At 34.4% G+C, this 20007-nt stretch overlaps 1 protein-coding gene across 14 annotated transcripts; it reads left to right on the top strand.

The window, feature by feature from the left end:
* The first annotated feature begins 571 nt into the window (after positions 1-571).
* Positions 572-17227, top strand: LOC124304739 (calcium/calmodulin-dependent protein kinase type 1). Of its 14 annotated transcripts, none has more exons than XM_046763336.1 (10): positions 572-885; positions 2993-3116; positions 4168-4302; positions 7176-7247; positions 11658-11732; positions 12782-13044; positions 13209-13349; positions 13790-13916; positions 14177-14214; positions 14321-17227. In XM_046763336.1, the coding sequence occupies exons 1-10, from the start codon at positions 831-833 to the stop codon at positions 14791-14793; spliced, it is 1503 nt and encodes a 500-aa protein (XP_046619292.1). In that variant the 5' UTR covers positions 572-830; the 3' UTR covers positions 14794-17227. The 14 variants fall into 14 exon arrangements, with proteins under 14 accessions (XP_046619292.1, XP_046619294.1, XP_046619293.1 ...); XM_046763338.1 differs by having other exon boundaries at positions 572-1202; positions 2996-3116; XM_046763337.1 differs by having other exon boundaries at positions 572-1202.
* The last annotated feature ends 2780 nt before the right edge of the window (positions 17228-20007 follow it).

Raw genomic sequence — 20007 nt, 5'->3', positions numbered from 1 at the left:
TTCCGTATTGCTTCGTCCGTATTACACACGTCGATTGCATAACCAAACGGATTACATAATTGTCCGTTTGAGTGTTTTCCGGTAATATGCCGAAACAAGGATCGTTGCATCAAGATCATAAGAATATATTATACATATAACGCGGTAAAATATAGTAAAGGAAAAAAAAAAAACGAATCCAGCGAACTTCCGACGGTCCTGAGAGTCACTGATTTCAAATTTATTGACGAATAAATGATTAGACGTAAATAATACTCGCGTCTTGCAAATGAATTTAATTAAAATCAAGGTGATTGGAACATTAACTCTCTAGCAGGTTCTTGTGAATCACCCTGTACGCATATCGGCGCAATAACGATTTCTATATCAAATTACTTCAACTATTGACACCAAGCAGCGCCAGTGCGGCAATGCTTCGAATGAGCCAAGACGAAGCGCATTTCAATGAAACAATGTAATCCGTGGTCAAAAAGTGTGGCTACAGCGTTATTTTGCCACTACTACCACCACTGCTACCGCCACCACACTACCACCACCGCCACCACTACCACCACCACCACCACCACCTCAGCTGCTTCGTGGCTAATGATCATTGAGTGGTTCAGTAGTGTTTTTCCCCGAGTTTTAAGCAGCTCGTCGGGGACTTTGAAACGGAATAAATTTTCCACTGTATACGTCCGCTGCACACTTCGTACCTAAAGCGGTTAAAAAATATTTGCAACATTGCATATCTACGATCGGCTCCGTTGCAGCAAAGGCTATAAGAGATATACATATCTTGCGTCCATAGAGTGCGCGGGGTGTTCATAGATGGTCGAACGGTTTAGTGTATGCAGAAGTGCGGCGTACGAGAGTTAAAAATTGAATGGAAAAACAGATTAGGAAGTAAATAAAACTGTAGTTGAGTAGTTCGATGATTAACGGAATTGATTAAAATTGTTAAAAAAAATTAAAACAGTATATATATATATATATATCGACACGATAATATCTGCGTACGCGCACAAGTAAAATAGGTACCTGACTGCTTGTCGTGCAGTTGTAGGTAATAAGTTGATTTGAAAGTACGAATCGCGAATAAGGATATTATCAAGAACTTGTATAGAAAAATATAACGACAGAAGCTGAAACAAATATCATCGAGATTCATCAACCAACATCGCAATTTGTATCGCATCATATGCGGAGGAAGCGCGAAAACAGTGAAGTAACAATAATAACAATATTTTCTTTTCGCGTTATATGACCTGAAGTATAATCGTCAGAGGGCAGGGGCAAATGTTTATCAAGACAAATAACAAAAAACAACAACCAAACAACCGGTCATCGAATATAAACGCAACCGATACGAACGTACGTACATACGACTACTTTGTTTCATAGAGTTACAGATATTAGTGAAAACAAACGACAGAGGTAAAGCAAACGAAATTGCCGGGAAATTCAAACTCTGAGGGAACAAAAAAATAATTATTAAAGAGAAAAGAGAAGAAGAAGAAAAAAAAAACAAACACGCACTAACTAGGATATCTGACCGAGGAGGGCGTAAGGCCGTGACCCTGAGCCAGTTTTGCGAACGCAAGACACACTTGTGTTTGCCAAAGTCAGCCGTACTGCACGTTGATCATTACAGTCATCCTTTGGTGATATTATCCCATGTCAAAGTGTGCGTTCGACAGTGAGAGTAAAGAGACACGTAGTTATTATAAAGGAATAAATTAATAAGATATCCGACTCGGTACTCGGTATAGTTGAATTTTACGTCAAGACCGCAAACGAAAGGAAAAAACAAAAGAAAGAGGATCGCCGTTAAGAGAAAAAACAAAAACGACAAACAGAACAAAAATTCGTCTCAATCTCGGTTCATCCAAATTTCTATACTTTCGTTATTTTATTTCTCATTCGTTCGTTTGTGTTGTTGTTTTAGCTTTTAATTTTGTCATTTGAATGAACAAGAAAAAAAACCACAACATTTCCGCTCTCTCATTGTTTTGAATTTTTTTTTGTATTCTTTCTCCCCATAATTATCCTCCCGTTATCTATCCCGCGATACCATTTTCACATACGTTGTCAATCCCTACGTTTAATTCCCGACAAATCTGTGATGTCAAAATTTTGTCGTTAAGTAAAAAAAAAATCAACAGATTCATACATAAATTATATGAATACACAAGAATCACATATCGAAGTAAAGACAGATAACTTTTTCATCATCAATCTACACTTTAACCTCTTCCGTCTTTCCCTCTCTCTCTCTCTCTCTCTCGCTCTCTCTCTCTTTTCGCGCTCCGTACATACACACACACACACACACAGACGCACGCGCATATACAAGTGTATGTTATTCATCCTTACGTGCGTAGATAAATTTGGAGACGAAAAAATTTCTAAAAGCATCGAAATCGCGTAGTATCAATCAAACTCGTGTTAATAACATACATAAATCATACCAACAACCAAGTCTCTCGGGTTTTAAGATACATAATTCGCAGTTAATTTCTTGTTCGCTTAAATAATCTCAGCGCGTGTACATCTTGTTCGTTTTTTTTTTTTTATTATTATTCCCTCTTCTCTTCCTCTTTTATTGCCCCGTAACATTTCTGAAAATACATTTCCCATTCGTTTCTCATTTTTCGTGAATTTTTTTTCATATTTCTTTAATTTTTTTTTTTTTTTTTTTTTTCACAGCACGTTCCATCGAAAGGAGTAATCGTCATTACCTCAAGAGAGAGAGAGAGAGAGACAGAGTGAAATCATCGCCTGATACATATCACTCCTACTCCCCCCACCCTCACCCCATCCCCACCACGCCGCCGTTTTCCCCCTCCCATTCCCCGTCCCGGCCAAACCTGCCCCTCGTTTTCCTCCCCCTCACCTCCGCCCCCTCCCGTCGTTCTTCTTCCCCCTCTCTTTCGGCCGTCCACCACTCTTTGACACTGTGCGTTATCCTCGGTTGACTCCTGCTGAAATATATTTGTAATCATCCAAAAAGTAGTCACGACGAAGATGCCGCTCTTCGGTAAAAAGGACTCTAGCAAGAAATTGAAAAAGGATGGAAAGGACGAGAGATTGCCGTCGGTTGACGAGAAATACATCCTCAAGGAATTACTCGGAACGTAAGAATATTGAAAATCGTAATTTTACGTAAATTGTGAAATTATAGATTTAACATATTCGTGTTGTCGTTACTGGTGAAAATTTATTCAATCAACAACGTGGATATCGTTTATTTATATTATACGCTCAGGGAACAATTCTATAATCGTATACAAGACGGTTGAACAGCTGGTTAATTTCCCACCTTTTCAACAATGTTGTACAAATATTCGCTACCTATAATGTAATTAACGTATTCGGTTCGGGTTGTTGAAATTTTAAAAATTTTTTTATCCTTCATTACTCAACATTATCGGCAATTTTACTTTTCGTTAGATTCAATTTCCCCCCCCCCCTTTTTTTTTTTTTTTTTTTTTTTTTTTTTTTGTTTTTGTTTTGCGTTTTCATCCGAGTTTTCTTTTCCATTCCATACTTGTTTTCTATTATAGCTATTATTAATAGCTGAATAATCTCATCTGAATTTATTTGTACCCATTCAAACATCGTTTATCCGTGATTTTCTTGTAATTTTTTTTTTTTTTTTTTCAAACTTCGTATATTCTTTCTATTTTAAATTCTTGGAACACTGTAAAAAATTCTCTGAATCGACCGATCTAAGGCGCAAAACTTTGACACCGGTTATATTCCTTTCGCTTCGTCTTACTAATTGCTACATTGAGAAACTTCAAAATTTTCCAAGTTTTGCAATAGAAATAGCAATGAGCTTTATTTCCATTGATAATGTCCCTATTCATTGACGATGATAAACTTCTAAATATAATTTACACGCAGTCGAATAATGAAACTAATCTTTAGAAATCGTTCCTTTCCTTCTATTCACACGTTTCATTATGACACACACGAGTCTCGATCATTGCGAGGCTGAGTTTTAAAATTTTCGACACTCGACAATCTTTCGACTAAGCATTTATTTACTCTTATCTGTTTATCATTTTCTATTATGCCTGAGCGTTTTGTACAAGGTGCGAATCGTAGCTCGTCGTTGTCCGATTACTATCGCCATTTCTATCATTGGTAAACGTATATTAACAAAGATTGTTTTTCATCCAGGGGAGCGTTTTCCGAGGTCAGATTGGCAGAGAGTAAAGAAAAACCTGGCCAGATGTTTGCCGTGAAGATAATTGACAAGAAGGCGTTGAAGGGTAAAGAAGACTCGTTGGAGAATGAGATAAAGGTGTTACGAAGGTAGGCGTGAAACGGAATTTTTTTTTTCAAAATAGATGAAAAGCAAACGATCGATGTTCAGTAAACTTTAGAACGATTAGGATTCTGTTCACATTTTATCTATTGTATATCTCGATTCAAAACTAGCCAACTGCAATTTTAATTTCAATATTTTATCACAGGATTTGAAGTAAAAAAAATTAAAAAAAAAGTAGATATATTTTATTTTCCATACCAGCCAAGCCAAGCGTATTGAAATCTTCCTCTATATATATACACATACACACATATATACATAGTATATATATACATACGCTTTGAATTTTAAAGGAAAAAAATTATTTCTGCATGCTCATTATGCGCGCTTATTATTATTCTTATTCTTATTATTATTATATTTAAACCAATTTCAAGTCGTATTTGCTACGCGTATGCCTTATGTATACTATTACTATACTATACCACTACTGTAATTATTGTGTATATATATATATAGGTATATATAAATATTAATATAAATATTTACTATTTTCTTTTTGTATTTAATTAAAGAGGCATCATTTTTTTTTTTTTCTTTTTTTTTCTTATCTAATGTTAAAACGTTATCGTTATAATACTTTGACATTGTAGAAATGGACTCGGCAATAGAAGCAAGAATGGAACATAAAATTGATTGGTATTTCGCGAGCAAATTAATACCGGCAAGATTGTAAAAAATGACGGCTATAGATTCGAGCTTAGAATATCGTCATGTTCCATTCAGCTTTAAAGTATTTCAAACTGTATGCTATTTGTTTTGATTTATATTTTTATTTTTCAGTTCTTGCGTTGCAAACGAGTTTGTGCCTGTATTCACCAACGACAGGTCGACCCGAATGAAAATGAATTTCTTCTATCTTTCTTGTATCGACTCGATGGACAATTTCAAGTTTCGATTTCAAAATTACTAGAACTGTGTTTGTTCGGTTTAAAGTCGATGTTTTACAGGCGCAACACTGGTTTACATTATATATTTTATTCGTACGTTGTACGTCATATTTATATTTGGATCGTTCAACCAATTTTCACACACTTTGGTAAATCGCTATCGGATGGGTATTTTGTTTTCTTTGAAATTTGGTCTTGCCACTTTTCAAGGTGTACGCAAGTTCGCTAAACGATTCAAAGTTCTTTTTTTGTTCTATCAAGATATTACTTTTTGTTTGAAGATGAAAATTGTAATAATTGGACAAACGAGCTGTTAAATATGGTAGCTTCTTGCACGTGATAATAAAACCAACAAGCGAGCGGTTTCGAACGAGTGAAAAAAAATCCCCAATCCGATAACAGAGTTGAAAATATGGTGTTGCTATTGGTTGAAAGTATGACACGTATCTATTATATTATTGGCAGTTGTATACTATTTACATATTGAACATTTGAGTCTCTCTTATTATTAAATGTTGCTGCTCTGTGCATTCGGTAACGCAAATATCTCTGATGGCTGTCGTCTGTCCTTTCGGCGCTAATTTTCTATTTATTTGTTCCGTAACGCTGGATACATATTTTGCATTTATATTTATATATATATCACACAGTCGAAACACGCTGCAGTGTATAGAGATATATATACATATATATGTAGATTTGAGTGAATTATTAAAATATTCATACAGCCGTACATATCACATCGAACGATCGATCCATTACTATACAACCCATTGTACACTTTACATTGTTGTCGTGTATCCAACCTAATGTCGTCGTTATAAATCCGTTGAAAAACGGTAATTAAAATACTAATAATAATAGTATCGTACTCTTGTTTCACAAATAATTCCAAGTGATAGTAATTTCAATCCGAATAGTCAAGTAAAGTAACATCGCGTGATAAAATCTCGTATCGTGGAGTTTTCGGTAATTAGAAAGTATACATTTAGAAAAATCGTGAAATTATTTAATCACGGGATTGAAAGAAAAGATGGTGAAAACAAATATAGTTCGAGAACAGAACGCTGCGAAAAGATTTGAACAGAAACAAGGAAATTGCATAGTATGCAATCGTGTGATCGTTACTACGAACGTCTATCGTATTAAGAACGACTCGTTAGTAGCAGACACTTTCAAAAACTTTTCTGTATAGCTATTGATAATCTGTACCTTTGTCATTTATACCAACTCTCTATCTTTCTTTCTTTCCACCTGAAAGTTTCGTAATGCGATACTTTGTTGACTGGAACGTTGAAAAATAGATCGTTTAACTTATCGTTCTGGGAAAAACGAGAGAGAAAAAATGTTGACAAATGAATATTTCTTACTCAGAGGTGATTAGGTAGTACAAGCAATCACGTGGGCGATAACGATTCTTGGATCAGTTAGAACGTCTAGCAAAATTCCGAAACGCTTCTTGCTCGAGGGAGTAACTTACACCTCGAACGTTCTAAACGTTGTTTTTCGTTGACGCAAAATAACGACATAACTAAAAAACAGAAACGGAAATCGAACACTCGCGATTTAATTGGCAATAAAAACGACGTGGGCGGAAATTCGCAAAACAAGTGTCGAATCTCAGAGTGAAAAAGACGACATTTTGAAACGTCAACATTACCAGGGCGAGCTGAAATCCGAGGCGAATCGCGACTCGGAAATTCGCGATAATCGTCAGGAATATTTTAAAACGTGTATACCAGAAAATGTTTATACTCGTATTTTCGACTCCCATTCCACGAAAATCGGATCCGAGTTTAAGCAAAAACACCTTCAAAACGGCCTCGCTAATGAGCAACAAGTAATTCAAGATCGTGCCGAAAAATAAAATAAAATCTGAAGGCAGTGAGTTCTCTTCGCTGAATCAGTGCTCCGTACACCCAAATGTATAATTCGTGATTGTGTATGGTGTTATTGTTAATTCGTAGGTTCAGTGAAACAGTGAAACCACAGAGCGGTGGTGGACCGTTCAAGTCGGATAATAGTGGCGAGACGGGATGGTAAGTGCGCCCTCTAAAACGGGGAAAAAATGCTGCACAATATTGCAGCGCCTACCCTTACTCTATTTATCTGTATCATTTTGAATTAATATATTGCATACATATATATATATGTATACATACACACAGATGTGAATCGCATAATATACGTGGGTGTTAAGGTGGTCCTTATTCAGGGTGTTGACGAATTTTTGCCAGATCATCCCCCAAATCAACCTCAAATAATTCGAAAACAATCGCCTAATTTTTTCAGATTTTTACATCGAATCTAAGATAGTCCGCATTGTGATCGAAGTTTCTTATGGAAATTAACATGGGTAAAACTTTTTTTCTCGGTATACATTTTATTGCAAGAGTAATAATGTTCCAAATAATCTGTAAACCGCGAGGTTTTGGTAAAGAATTAGTGCTACTATCTGGGAAAAAATACACATCGTCGTACCAGGCAATCTAGACGAATTGCACAACCTCGAAACCTGACTATTTTTTTTTCTGTTCAGAGGAAGTGCAATTCGTCTAGATTGCCTCGTACGATGATGTGTATTATTTTTTTTCATATAGTATCACTAACGCCGACTAAAACCTCGCGGTTACAGATTTTTTGGAACATTATTACTTTCACGATAAAATATATACTGCGAAAAAAAGTTTTTCCCATGTCACTTCCATAAGAAACTTAGATCGGACTTGCTGTAAGAATCTGAAAAAATTTGGCGACTCTTTTTAAATGATTTAAAATTGATTTCAGTGATGGGGCGGTAAAAATTCGTCAACACCCTAAACAAGTACCACCCTAGTAGGTGTATATATATGTATAAATATATTATGTCAACACACGTTACATTCACGATATTATACATTATAATACATATTTCTTAGCTTCGTACACATTCACATTATTTATATCTCAATGTGACTCTTTCTTTCTTTCGCTCTCTCTCTCTCTCTCACTATTTTTCTCCCCTTCCTCTCAAACGGTTTCGACAACTACATTTGTCGCTAAACTCAATAATCGTTTGCGTTTGACAGCTGTATTTTTTTTTTTTTTTTTTCAAATTTTCTCACCATCGTCTGCTATGAAATGAAAAAGAATAAACCTAATCTAACTTTTCTGTCAATTTTAATTCAACGGAGACACATTTTTGTCGTATCAAGCTTTATAAAGCAAGATTCTCCGAGCGATCGTTTGCTTCTCAATCGAATCGACAAACTTGTCAAGCAGACGATTAAACGATGTGCGAGAGAAGAGAAATTACAGCGAACAATATCGAATGTAAATTTTCTCATTGAAAACTTGGTTCGGATTTGCTTGAATAAAATACAGAGTATCATGAACGTACATAAAATGAATTTTCAACATCAACGCACGGCAAACATTTTCATACTCGAAATAATAGCATGCGGGAATAATTCATCTTCATCGTATTATTAAGTCACATTTACCATGGATATTCACTTGGGATATTAATAGTAATAATAACAATATTGAATACAAACACATGGGTATGTTCACCGCAAACGAATATAGAATAAAAGGGAAATTAAATAAAAAAAAAAAAGAAATGAAATAAAGTTTTTCGCCCGGCGTACGTTTAGTTCTTGAATTAAAACGACGTGTAGAGATTAGAAGTAAAATTTACCTCTTATCATCCAAACACCTATCCTACTCTCTGCAACTACATAAATTTTGTCACTTTCATCGCTATAATTTGAATGAAAAATTTTTAAAACTATCTAAACACCGTAGTTGCATGATGCACATTTAAAGCGTTCACTTATTTACAAACAATTTTTCCCAACGCTTTTGTAATCTCGTAAAGGACGATCAAAGCTAGGTACGTCAGAAAATAAGAAAGTCATTCTCTTTAAATTTGCAAAATTAAACGAATTTTTACCAATGAAATATACCGACGCTCGTTTGAAAATATCAGATACCCGCATTATCGATAACAATTATCCGATACTGATGACAAACACCAGTTTCCAACGCCGACGACTCAACTCAGGGAAAGTATTTATATTTTAGTGAAGAAAGATCGTTAAATCTTCTCCAAGAAAAATAATGTAGACTACAAAATCCGAGCTCTTCGTCCCCCTTTTTCTACAAATTCATGAATGAATCGTACATACACCGACAAACGATGAGTCTTGTTTTTTCCATACACCTGAATCGAATACTTAATACACAAAATCACTTACCATTAGTTAACTGCTTCTGTTGGCTCGTCTCTGTCTGCGTAAGCACTCTGCGATAGCTGGGCATGCAGTCTGTAATGAATGAAACTGCGTTAATACCGGTTAGAAGTAAAATGAATGGGAAAATAAAGGTTTAACCAGCTCGACTCCGTTCCACTATACAGGGTGTCCCTAAATTGCCTCCCACGGACTAGCCAGCATAATACCTCGTTAAAATCCAACCGAGAATTTCTTTTCCGGAAGATCGTCCGATGCATAGTTTTTGAATTATAAGCGATAGCGCTAGGCCAATCAGAGCGCACCATTTCATCTGGATTTGCCGCCACGGAAATTGCTGTTTTGTTCGTCTGGGTGAATTATTATTATTTGTTTACGAATTAAATATCGGCACCTCCCCTCTTTCGCTGCTGTAACCCTTATGCTTGAGGATGCGCTTCTGTTTACACACACAAGTGTGCGCCCATGGATGTGCGGCAGGCAGCGTGTGCCGCGGCAACAATACCGAGGTCAGCGCTCGAGAAGGGGTACAACAGCGAGTGAGGGGAGGTGCCGATATTTAATTCGTAAACAAATAATAATAATTCACCCAGACGAACAAAACAGCAATTTCCGTGGCGGCAAATCTAGATGAAATGGTGCACTCTGATTGGCCTAGCGCTATCGCTTATAATTCAAAAACTATGCGTCGGACGAGCTTCCGGAAAAAAAATTCTCGGTTGGATTTTAACGAGGTATCATGCTGGCTAGTCCGTGGGAGGCAATTTAGGGACACCCTGTATAAATCTACATGCCTTACGGGCTTATCGATCAAATGCCGAAAGAATATGAATATTGAAAACTGTGCAAAGAATTTAGTATTTAATCAACGTTTTTATACTCGGTTAAATGAGAATAACGGGAAAATTTTGGTTCGCCAAACTGTTGTTTCGAAGCTATTGTAGAGAAACCGCCGGATCGACTGATTGTGAAAGGACAAGAAAAATAAAAAATTATCATCGATCAAAGCCATTTCATAAAATAAAAATTTTCAGATGAAACGCGATTCGATGCTACTTTTTAATGACAAAATTGGCAAAATATTACATGATTCTCTGCTGAGTGCTGATGTAGAAATTTGATAAATAATATTTGAAAATTCATTAAAAATCGATTAAAAATTAATTACAACTCAATTAGTGGGTTACGCGACGAACAAGATATCTCTTTCACAACTTGAATTAAACGTGTTTCCTTTATTCTGGATTCCTCTCTCTCTTTTCCGTAAACTAAAAATGATTATGACATTATGACATCCGCGCTCAGGCTTTGAAGTTGTCTATTACATAATACGTTCGTTTTTCATTTACAAGCTATCTGTCAGAAACTTTCTATTCTGGTATATTCCGATTTTGCGCCAACTAAACAAGATTACAAATTTTTAGGTAACTCGAAATAAGAAAATTGACAGAAATAAAAAAAAAGAAGGAAAAAAAAATGTACCAATAAGACGAAAGTAAAAAGAGATATTATCTCAGAATATTTCCTTTGACCGTCTAAATGTAAAGTTTATATGTATTCAACGCATCGCTTAATTGTTATCTGTGTGTCTGTGCCAGTACCGTTTCTATTACAATTATTATTATTAAAATTATTATCATTAATTTTATTGTTATTATCACTATTGTATTATTTTTTGTTCCCACCATGTACTAGCTTTCAGTTATAATTTTTCTTCTTACCGCTGATTATTCTGGATTAAAACAATGTGTTCTATAGAACGAACTATCATTTGACTATTGCGTGTAACGATATTCAGACGATACTATGTGTTACAGGTTTTGGGGCATCTATCAACAATGTGTTAACAAAATTGGCCATATATCGATTGATAAATACATTGTTTTACTGCATTTATAAATGTGTGTAATTATCGATTTATTTGTGTTCACCACGCGACGACTGTAAGAGTATATTTGAAAAACCGTAATATCTGTTCGGGGAAAAATTTCCAAGACAATTTGCCAATCGAGTAATCTAGATGTACTCAAAAATCAGGTACGACGATTCAGTTCCGAGCAGAATACATTGTTTTTCTTTACACTCTTACATCCTTGCCAAAGGGTTGCATGTAGATGGAGGTATATGTGTACCAGTGATAGCATGAAAGAAAAAGGGTTACATAATTGAGCATAGACACAAACGTATCGTCACTCAGAAATAACTCCATTGTTACAGGCTGACCCACCCGAACATTGTGCAGCTTTTGGAAACGTTCGAAGACAAGCACAAGGTCTACTTGGTAATGGAGTTGTAAGTTCAGTTGTAATAATGCGTTACCCGTAAACCCAGAGTCTTGTCGCGCGTTGTAATATCTAACGTCAAAAAACATAGCGCAACGTTTACTAGATTACCTCATGGACAGAAAATTTCTGGAACCATTGCTCGCAGTATTTTTCTGTTCTCCAATATGAAACACAAACAGCATGACCAATTGTGCTTCCTAACACTTTGAATTACACATTATTGTACCGAGTCAACTTTTATAACAAGATAGTATTCTCTGGTTTTCGGGCTCGCTGATTACAAATATGAAAGCAAATTTCAAACATTCGAGATAGCGGATCCAATATGGCGGACGAAAATTTCAAATTTGATCGTGTCCGGATACAAAAACTCTATGCACGGGATTTTGCGGTCAATAAGTGGATTCGCCATGCCGAGTTTTCAAAATGTGATTTCATATTCGTCATCAGCGACCCCAAAAACCCCTGGACAAAGTTTTTTTCTCCAAATTCGATCGAATTTGAAATTTCCTCAGCGATATTGGATCAGCCATCTTGAGTTATTAAAATCCGATTTCAAATTTGTAATCAGCGACCCCAAAAACTTTTAATTTAGGTAAAACATATATATGTGAAAAGGGCATTGAAAATCTTGAGCATTGAAAATCTGTTAGTATACTATTAAAAATAGCAAAACACTGCAAAGAAATATGTTGAAAACTTCTCTAAGTATACAAAAAACGAATATAAAATAAGTGATAAGAATAGTTTTCACTATGACTCAAAGCGATATTGAAAGTCATTAACTAACGTTAGTAAAAATTTCACAATTCTCTGAAAGCAATGGACATACGTGACATACAAGACGTGTTGTACCGACCAATGTTCCCTGTAAACGTTGCGCTTAGAATAACAATGTCACATTTTCAAATGTAGATCAGAACGTTTGTCAGAATCGACATTGTAGCTTGAAGTTAAATTTTAATCAAAAAAATATTAGGCTCTGGGTGTGACCGTCGAGTTGTCTGAAAATTGAAACACGACGGATCGTGTCATGTATTTTATCGCATATCTTAGGGTCACCGGGGGAGAACTCTTCGACAGAATTGTAGAGAAAGGTTCTTACACAGAGAAAGACGCTTCCGGTCTTATACGACAAGTGCTCGAAGCAGTCGACTACATGCACGAGCAGGGTGTCGTTCACAGAGATCTGAAACCTGAGAATCTCCTCTACTACAGTCCGGACGAAGACAGTAAAATCATGATCAGTGACTTTGGCCTATCGAAAATGGAGGATTCCGGAATAATGGCAACGGCCTGCGGCACGCCTGGTTATGTCGGTACGTTTGAGAAATCTTGGACAATTTGAATTAATGTAAAAGATTTTCAGATCGCTTTTGACTGTAACAACAATTAACTCAAACCGTTGGAACGGGTCTGCGATCCATGTTCGATAAGTTGAAGGAAATCCGCACAAAATTCATAAAATCTCTTTTGTTTTCAGCACCGGAGGTATTGGCGCAAAAGCCATATGGCAAAGCCGTAGACGTATGGAGCATAGGCGTGATATCTTATATTCTATTGTGCGGATATCCACCGTTCTACGACGAGAACGACGCCAATCTGTTCGCCCAGATATTACGAGGTAATAGAGAGTGGTATACGGATTGACGAAAGACTCACCTAATGAACGATAAGAAAATTCATTTACAATTTCAGATGATTGCTCGATCAATAATCATTTTTTGTACACTAATCACTCATGCTTTTACTGATAACGATTATTCAAAAGTTTAATAATGTAAGCGCTTCGTTCCATTAATTTTTAAAACAAAAAAACATTGCGCATGTTCACGTGTGTTTGATAACAAAAGAAAACTTTTTTTTTTTTTCAAATTACTTTGATATTTCTGTCCGTTGCAGTGATTACGTTTTGTTCTTGTCTTTTTTCTTTTACTCCTCTTGTTTTATAAGTGTTATCTTCAAATTTTCCTTTTCTCTAACTTCGATCTCTATTTTCTGACCAAAATTTAACGAGATTAGCAATTACAAGCTTATAGCAACGAGCTAACCAGACTGTTGTAGGTGAATTTGAGTTCGATTCGCCGTACTGGGATGACATTAGCGACTCTGCAAAGGATTTCATTAAGAAATTGATGTGCGTTAACGTCGACGAACGATACACCTGCAAACAGGCGCTGGCGCACCCTTGGTAAGTCAAAAAGAGAAGGTTTATATAAAAAAAGAAAGAATCACAAAACAATATATTAAGCGTACCGATAAATTGACATGTATCGCAAAAATCAGCCCAACAAAGTAAATCAACTTGGCAAAACTAACCAAAAGTTAATAACTGGCAAAAAGTAACCTTAAATTCTCAGCACGCCAGACACCCGTCGTTGTTCAATAGAGGCACGTATTCTCACCATCCCAAAGTAATCGTGAAACTTGGTAAAATAATAATAATTTCAGGATATCCGGAAACGCGGCGAGCAATAAAAATATCCATGGTACTGTATCGGAACAACTTAAAAAGAACTTTGCCAAGTCAAGGTGGAAGGTGAGTAATGTTGACAAGTTGATTAAAATGCTGATAAGTATATGTTTGCTCGCCAGGCCCGGTAGGAATGTCTCCCTGTTGTCTCATGGTTGCAGCAAGCGTATCACGCGACTACGGTCATCCGTCAGATGCAACGGCTAGCGCTCAACAGTGGCCTTCAGCAGCAGAAGGGTGTCCAAGGTTCGACCGGCCTTTCCTCCAGTGGAAGCAATTCAACGCAGCAGCGCCAAGATCCATCGTCCGTCAGTCCAAATATAAATCGTCATCAACAACAGCACAGAGCTCCGTTAGGACAGTCGACAAATTACAACTGAAGCCAATGCTGGAGGAGGTACAACAATCTAATGTCGTACCAGCTTTGTTGGTTCTGGCGACTCCAGTGACACCGTTATCTCTAAACGACTCTAAGATATATCACCGTAGTAAACGCTTCAAGTTGTTATGGTGCAGCACGCGAAGCGCTCTCTCAACATTGTTCCCAGCGAAAATATCGCATCTTAGAAAACATAAGAAGTGTAAAAAGAGTTGAACGTCTAACCTCGAACAATGTATGTTCGATTCATTCTGTTTGTTCTACATTCAATACATATAGGTACACACATATATATATATGTATGTATATATACATAAATACATATATATATATATGGATATTTTTTCTTTCAATCTGGATCTGATTTTTTCGAACAAAAATATCGCGATGAATTTTTCAAAGCGATTGGGCCGAAATATCAAAATCTTCTATCGTTGATTTGGAAAAGAAGAAACAAAAAAAAAACAGTATCGATGCGGTTGAAAAAAAATTAATCAATTGCTTGTCATTGTTGCAAGTTTAAGGGGAGCATTGAAAATTCAAGCGACCAATGATATAAATACATATACGCTTTCTACGAGATCTGATTAATGAAAATGAATAAGAAAAGCATACAAGTGATAATAATTGAAGGAAGAAACTTGTATCATCTTTATCTTGACGTTTTTCTCGAGCATAATGTCACTAATGATTTAAGTTATCTCTGTTCTTTTGTTTGTTTATAAATAATATATAAATATAGACATATAAATAAATAAATAAATATATATATATATACATGCAAATATAATATCTTCCACGTAATGCTTATGAGGAGAAACTGATTTCGATAAAACTAGATAAAATAATAATAATAATAATAATAATAATAATTCAAATAAAACAAAATCAAGGCTGGTTAAATTATTGTCAGTCTTTTTAAATGCAAAATTCAAGCATTCATGATAACTCTCTTTTGGTCACGGTGTCAACTAAATGATGAATAAATTAAAAGTATAATAATAAATCAAAATAAATGAACAAATAAATAAATTTACAAAATATCGCGTCCCTGGCCGGACGAAAGATAAAATGTGTTTTATTATCTTTATCACGTGGAAAAACTGCGCTCAATTATTGCTAAGAATTACACCTCTTTATATACTTACAAACACTTTCTGGCCCAGTAGAAGAGATAGAAAAAAAAAAAATAAAGAATAACTCAATTGTCGATCCTCAAAACGATACAATTGTACGCAAAAATTTCAGTTGCAATTTTTAAATTCTAAAGCACACGAAATGATTTGTTCGTTCCTTTTTTCGGAAACGCGATATCGTACTAATATCGACATATATATATATATACGTATTGACACGAGTTTATTAAAAGAAAATGAAGTGAAATATCGGTCGGTAAGATAGCAAATAAATAGGCAAGTTAAAAGAAAGAAGGTACGCAGCTTGAACACGTGAATTTGTTTCTAATTCAAAAACTGTGTCAAGTACGTTTTTTAAAACTCGACTACCAATGCGAAATTGTACTTTAAACAAAGCGACAGCGTTAGACTCAGCGATTTTCAAAAAAAAAAGCAGTCGAGCTGCGTACATGTTCTCTTAAAAGTAGTTACGTATTTCAACGATGAAAACGATGACGTTTAAAAGATCTGTAGATTTTGTGGTAAACAATTAATGATTTCCTAGTTATTATTATTATTATTACTTCTACTTTCATAAATATAAGAATAATCACTGTTGTTATTATTATTATTAACATTATTTGATGATACAGACTTACTTGTTACTTAAAGAGTAGAAAGGATGAAAGAAAAAAGGAAAGTGATCGTAAATGTCGACAAGTCGTTACTTATAAACGTCATTCGCAATGCGACACATAATAAGGCCTCCACGCTATACTTTATTGTATAATATTAATTAGTAAATAATTCTATAACCTGCGCACAAACTATTTGCAAGACAACTAGAAGTGCACCAATTTACGGCGTGCGCACACACACCTAATATTAAATATGCGAACACCGTGTGAAGTCGGCAGAAAATACTGATATTCATTTTTACTTAGTGCTTATTAATTCTTTTTTATTGAAAATTAACATGCGATAGTAGTGATAAATTTCTCTCTCGACTCTCTGTTCGGCTCACTTTTTTATTTATGTTGGTCGTTCTGTATATTAGCGGCATTCGGAGAACGTTCAGACCATAAACAGCGAAATCTACTTCGTCTGTAATACGAGATTAGTTGTATTACTACTCGAATGAAAAGTTTTTCAAAGGTCTGCGTATTCCTTCTTAACACGACACTGCTCTGCATGCAAAACTGTTTAAATGTACCTGGCATATTGCGTATTGTGCGATGCGAATAACATTTCTCAATTTAAATATGAAGAACTCTTCTTGTTCATCGTTAAATTTCGTTTCCGAGTAAAATTTACCTCTTTGAAACATGAGAACGAGCTTTCACGCAGCGCATGTATACAAATCAGTTAATCCGTGAATTGATTAATGATAATCAACTGAACGATTCTCCCAATATTAACCTGATGTCATTATGATCATTGTTTATTTATTATTTTCAAAAACAAACAGAATTCTTTTGTGAGAGAAACACGGACAAAGACAAAAAAAATTACGAATGATTGGTGAAAAGGTGGATTAAAAAATAAATAAAATAAATCGATATATAAATGAATAACTATATTATATAAATTGAATGGCGTTATAAATTTTGAATATAATAGTTTATAGAGAGTACACTTGTGTATGTGTGGGAAATTCCGTGCCAATTTAAATTGGGAGTTGTCAGTTTTGTTGTTTTGTTCTTTATTTTAATTTTTTTTTTTTTCCTTTTTTTCTTTTTCTGCTCATTATTGCATAGCAATAATAATAATACTTCAGTGGGGACAAAACCAACTAAAATGTTTTTATTTTTATTTATTCATTGTTCTTACGCATCGCACAATTGACAAGACACTCACAGGTAAATAAAAAATGCAAAAAAGAAATTAACAAGCAAACTTGGGGGAGGATACTAGTAAATTACTGTTGCCAAAAAATAACATGAAGCAAAAGTATTAAATTCAGAATTTGAAAGATTACGAAATGCGTAATAAGACCCAAATGAAATCAGTCTGGAAGATCCTGTATATACGTACCCAAAGTATGTGTACAAAGAAATATTAAAAATTATTTTGATATTTTTTTCAAATTAAACTTGTTAAACTTTTCGCGCAAATGAAGTAACCGTTGGGGGGGAGGGGGGGCTAAAATAAATATGTAAATATGAATAAATAAAGATATTTGATGAAAAATAAAATGTTTATAATAACGGAAGGACCGAGAAAAGAATATATATATATATATATATATATATATATATATATATATATATATATAATGCTCGTTTTCATAACTTTTACGTTCGCACTTTTCTCCGTAGATAATATAACAACAATAATTTATATACATATAAATATGTATATAAAGATTAATGCATTATACGTATAACGATAGTAATAATAATGATAATTATTATTAAGTATAACGTAAAAAAAAAAAAAATATATATATATATATATTAACAAAAGAAGAAAAGAAAAAGGGAAAAAAAAAAAATTGTAAGTGCAGCTGATTAAAAGTTTGCAATTTTGATTTTGATTTTTGCTATTCAATACAAACGGATCATAGCACGCAGTTATATTAATTAAGAGCCTACCACTACAGTGGACGCAGATATTTTTACGTAGATGTATAGAATATCAACTGTTCTTGTTATAAAACGATAAGAATTATATCGTGTATATATATCTCTCTCTCTCTCTCTCCGTCTCTCTCTCTCGAGCTAATATTAAATCTTATGGGTGGGAGTAAAAGTATATAAAGATCAAAAAATAGAAGGAGCATAATGTTGAATTTTTTAAGAAGCAAAAACTTAATTCAGAGAATTTTTAAAGTTTTGGCAAGCCGAAGTACGGAGAAGTAAAACGATAAAAAGGACAGAATATAGAATGCCAAAATATAGAATCGTCAGAATTTTTCTCAATAACATGAAATCGTTTACAGATTTTAGATTCTGTGATTCTACGCTTGACCTTTCTAGCTTTACGACTTTCTATATTTTTAATTTTCCATGCTTGAATGTTCTAAATTTTAATAACGCTACGAATTAAATTTTCACGTCTTTGAAAATTCGATATTTTTTTCCTTCTACCAATCCGCCGTTCTATTATTTCATCACCACCCACCCAATCTTATTCACAAAAATATTCTCCACTCCTAACTATTACCGCTAACTACTATTGCTAACCAATGTGAAAAGAATCTTTTAGATCAAACGATTTTCTTGATGGTAATTCATCGAATCGTCAAGAATTGAATTACCTATACATACTTATATGTATATGTATAGATGAATCGATGTCTATATATATATATAAAGATATATATATATATATATATTTATATGCATTTATGTATATGTACATAGAAATACCTGACTTTAATTATGCTATATACATATATACATACGTATATAATTTTTAATTCAACGATATATCCAAAAATAATGTACTTGTACACATTATACACGCAAACAAACACACATACACACCACACATATGTGTACATATGTTGTTTTTCCGGGACACTATTTCATAAATAATAATAATAATGATGATGATGATGATGATGATGATGATGATGATGATGATGATGATGATGATGATGATGATGATGATGATGATGATGATGATGATGATGATGATGATGATGTTCAAGTAACCAGATCATTAAAGAATGAAATAAATAAATATCATTGATTTATAGGAAAATTAATGAGGTTGAAGTTAGTAACGCTGACGTAATGAAACATCGAAGTAAAAACCATCATTCTGCAACTTTTAGAATATCTTTCAGCAAGTTCAATTTGGAAAATGTGCGTTTGTTACAAGATTGAAGTGCGTAACGTTGTCGTAACGAAACATCGTGGAAAAATCACTATTTTCTTATTTTCACAACTTTCAAGGAACTAATATTTCAAAATACCGAGTACGTCTTGTTATATCACAGTTCACTGAATTTCAAACGATTCGAAAATCGCAAAATGACGGTATTTCCAAGGTATGAATCGTTACGGTAACGTTACTAGCATTAACACGATTGTTTGTCAACGATATATCACGATCTACCAAATCTCTGATCTTTCTGAAGTAGCAAAGAAAATAATTCTTCCAACTACGCATTGTTACCATAACGTTACGAATATGAACTTTACGATAACGCCAAGAAAATAAGAAAGAACGATAAGGAAAAACAGAAAAACATTGCCTCCTCTAATTGTCGTCAACAATTTGTTAAGCGAGTCACCTTCAAATAAATCAGCGCAGCTTGATCGCCAGGAGTCGCAGTGCATTATGTTTCTCACGAAATTTTTCAATC

This window comes from Neodiprion virginianus, chromosome 5, assembly GCF_021901495.1.
Source record: "Neodiprion virginianus isolate iyNeoVirg1 chromosome 5, iyNeoVirg1.1, whole genome shotgun sequence".
NCBI classification, from domain to species: domain Eukaryota; kingdom Metazoa; phylum Arthropoda; class Insecta; order Hymenoptera; family Diprionidae; genus Neodiprion; species Neodiprion virginianus.
Note: the sequence above shows the minus strand (reverse complement) of the source record. Positions and strands in the feature narration are given on the sequence as shown.

Excerpts from the sequence above, each read along its gene's own strand:
- LOC124304739 (XM_046763336.1), top strand. The coding sequence starts at position 831 with ATGCAGAAGTGCGGCGTACGAGAGTTAAAAATTGAATGGAAAAACAGA. Across the intron at positions 3,117-4,167 it reads CTCAAGGAATTACTCGGAAC|GGGAGCGTTTTCCGAGGTCA; the intron begins GTAAGAATATTG and ends TTTTTCATCCAG. Across the intron at positions 11,733-12,781 it reads GTCTACTTGGTAATGGAGTT|GGTCACCGGGGGAGAACTCT; the intron begins GTAAGTTCAGTT and ends CGCATATCTTAG.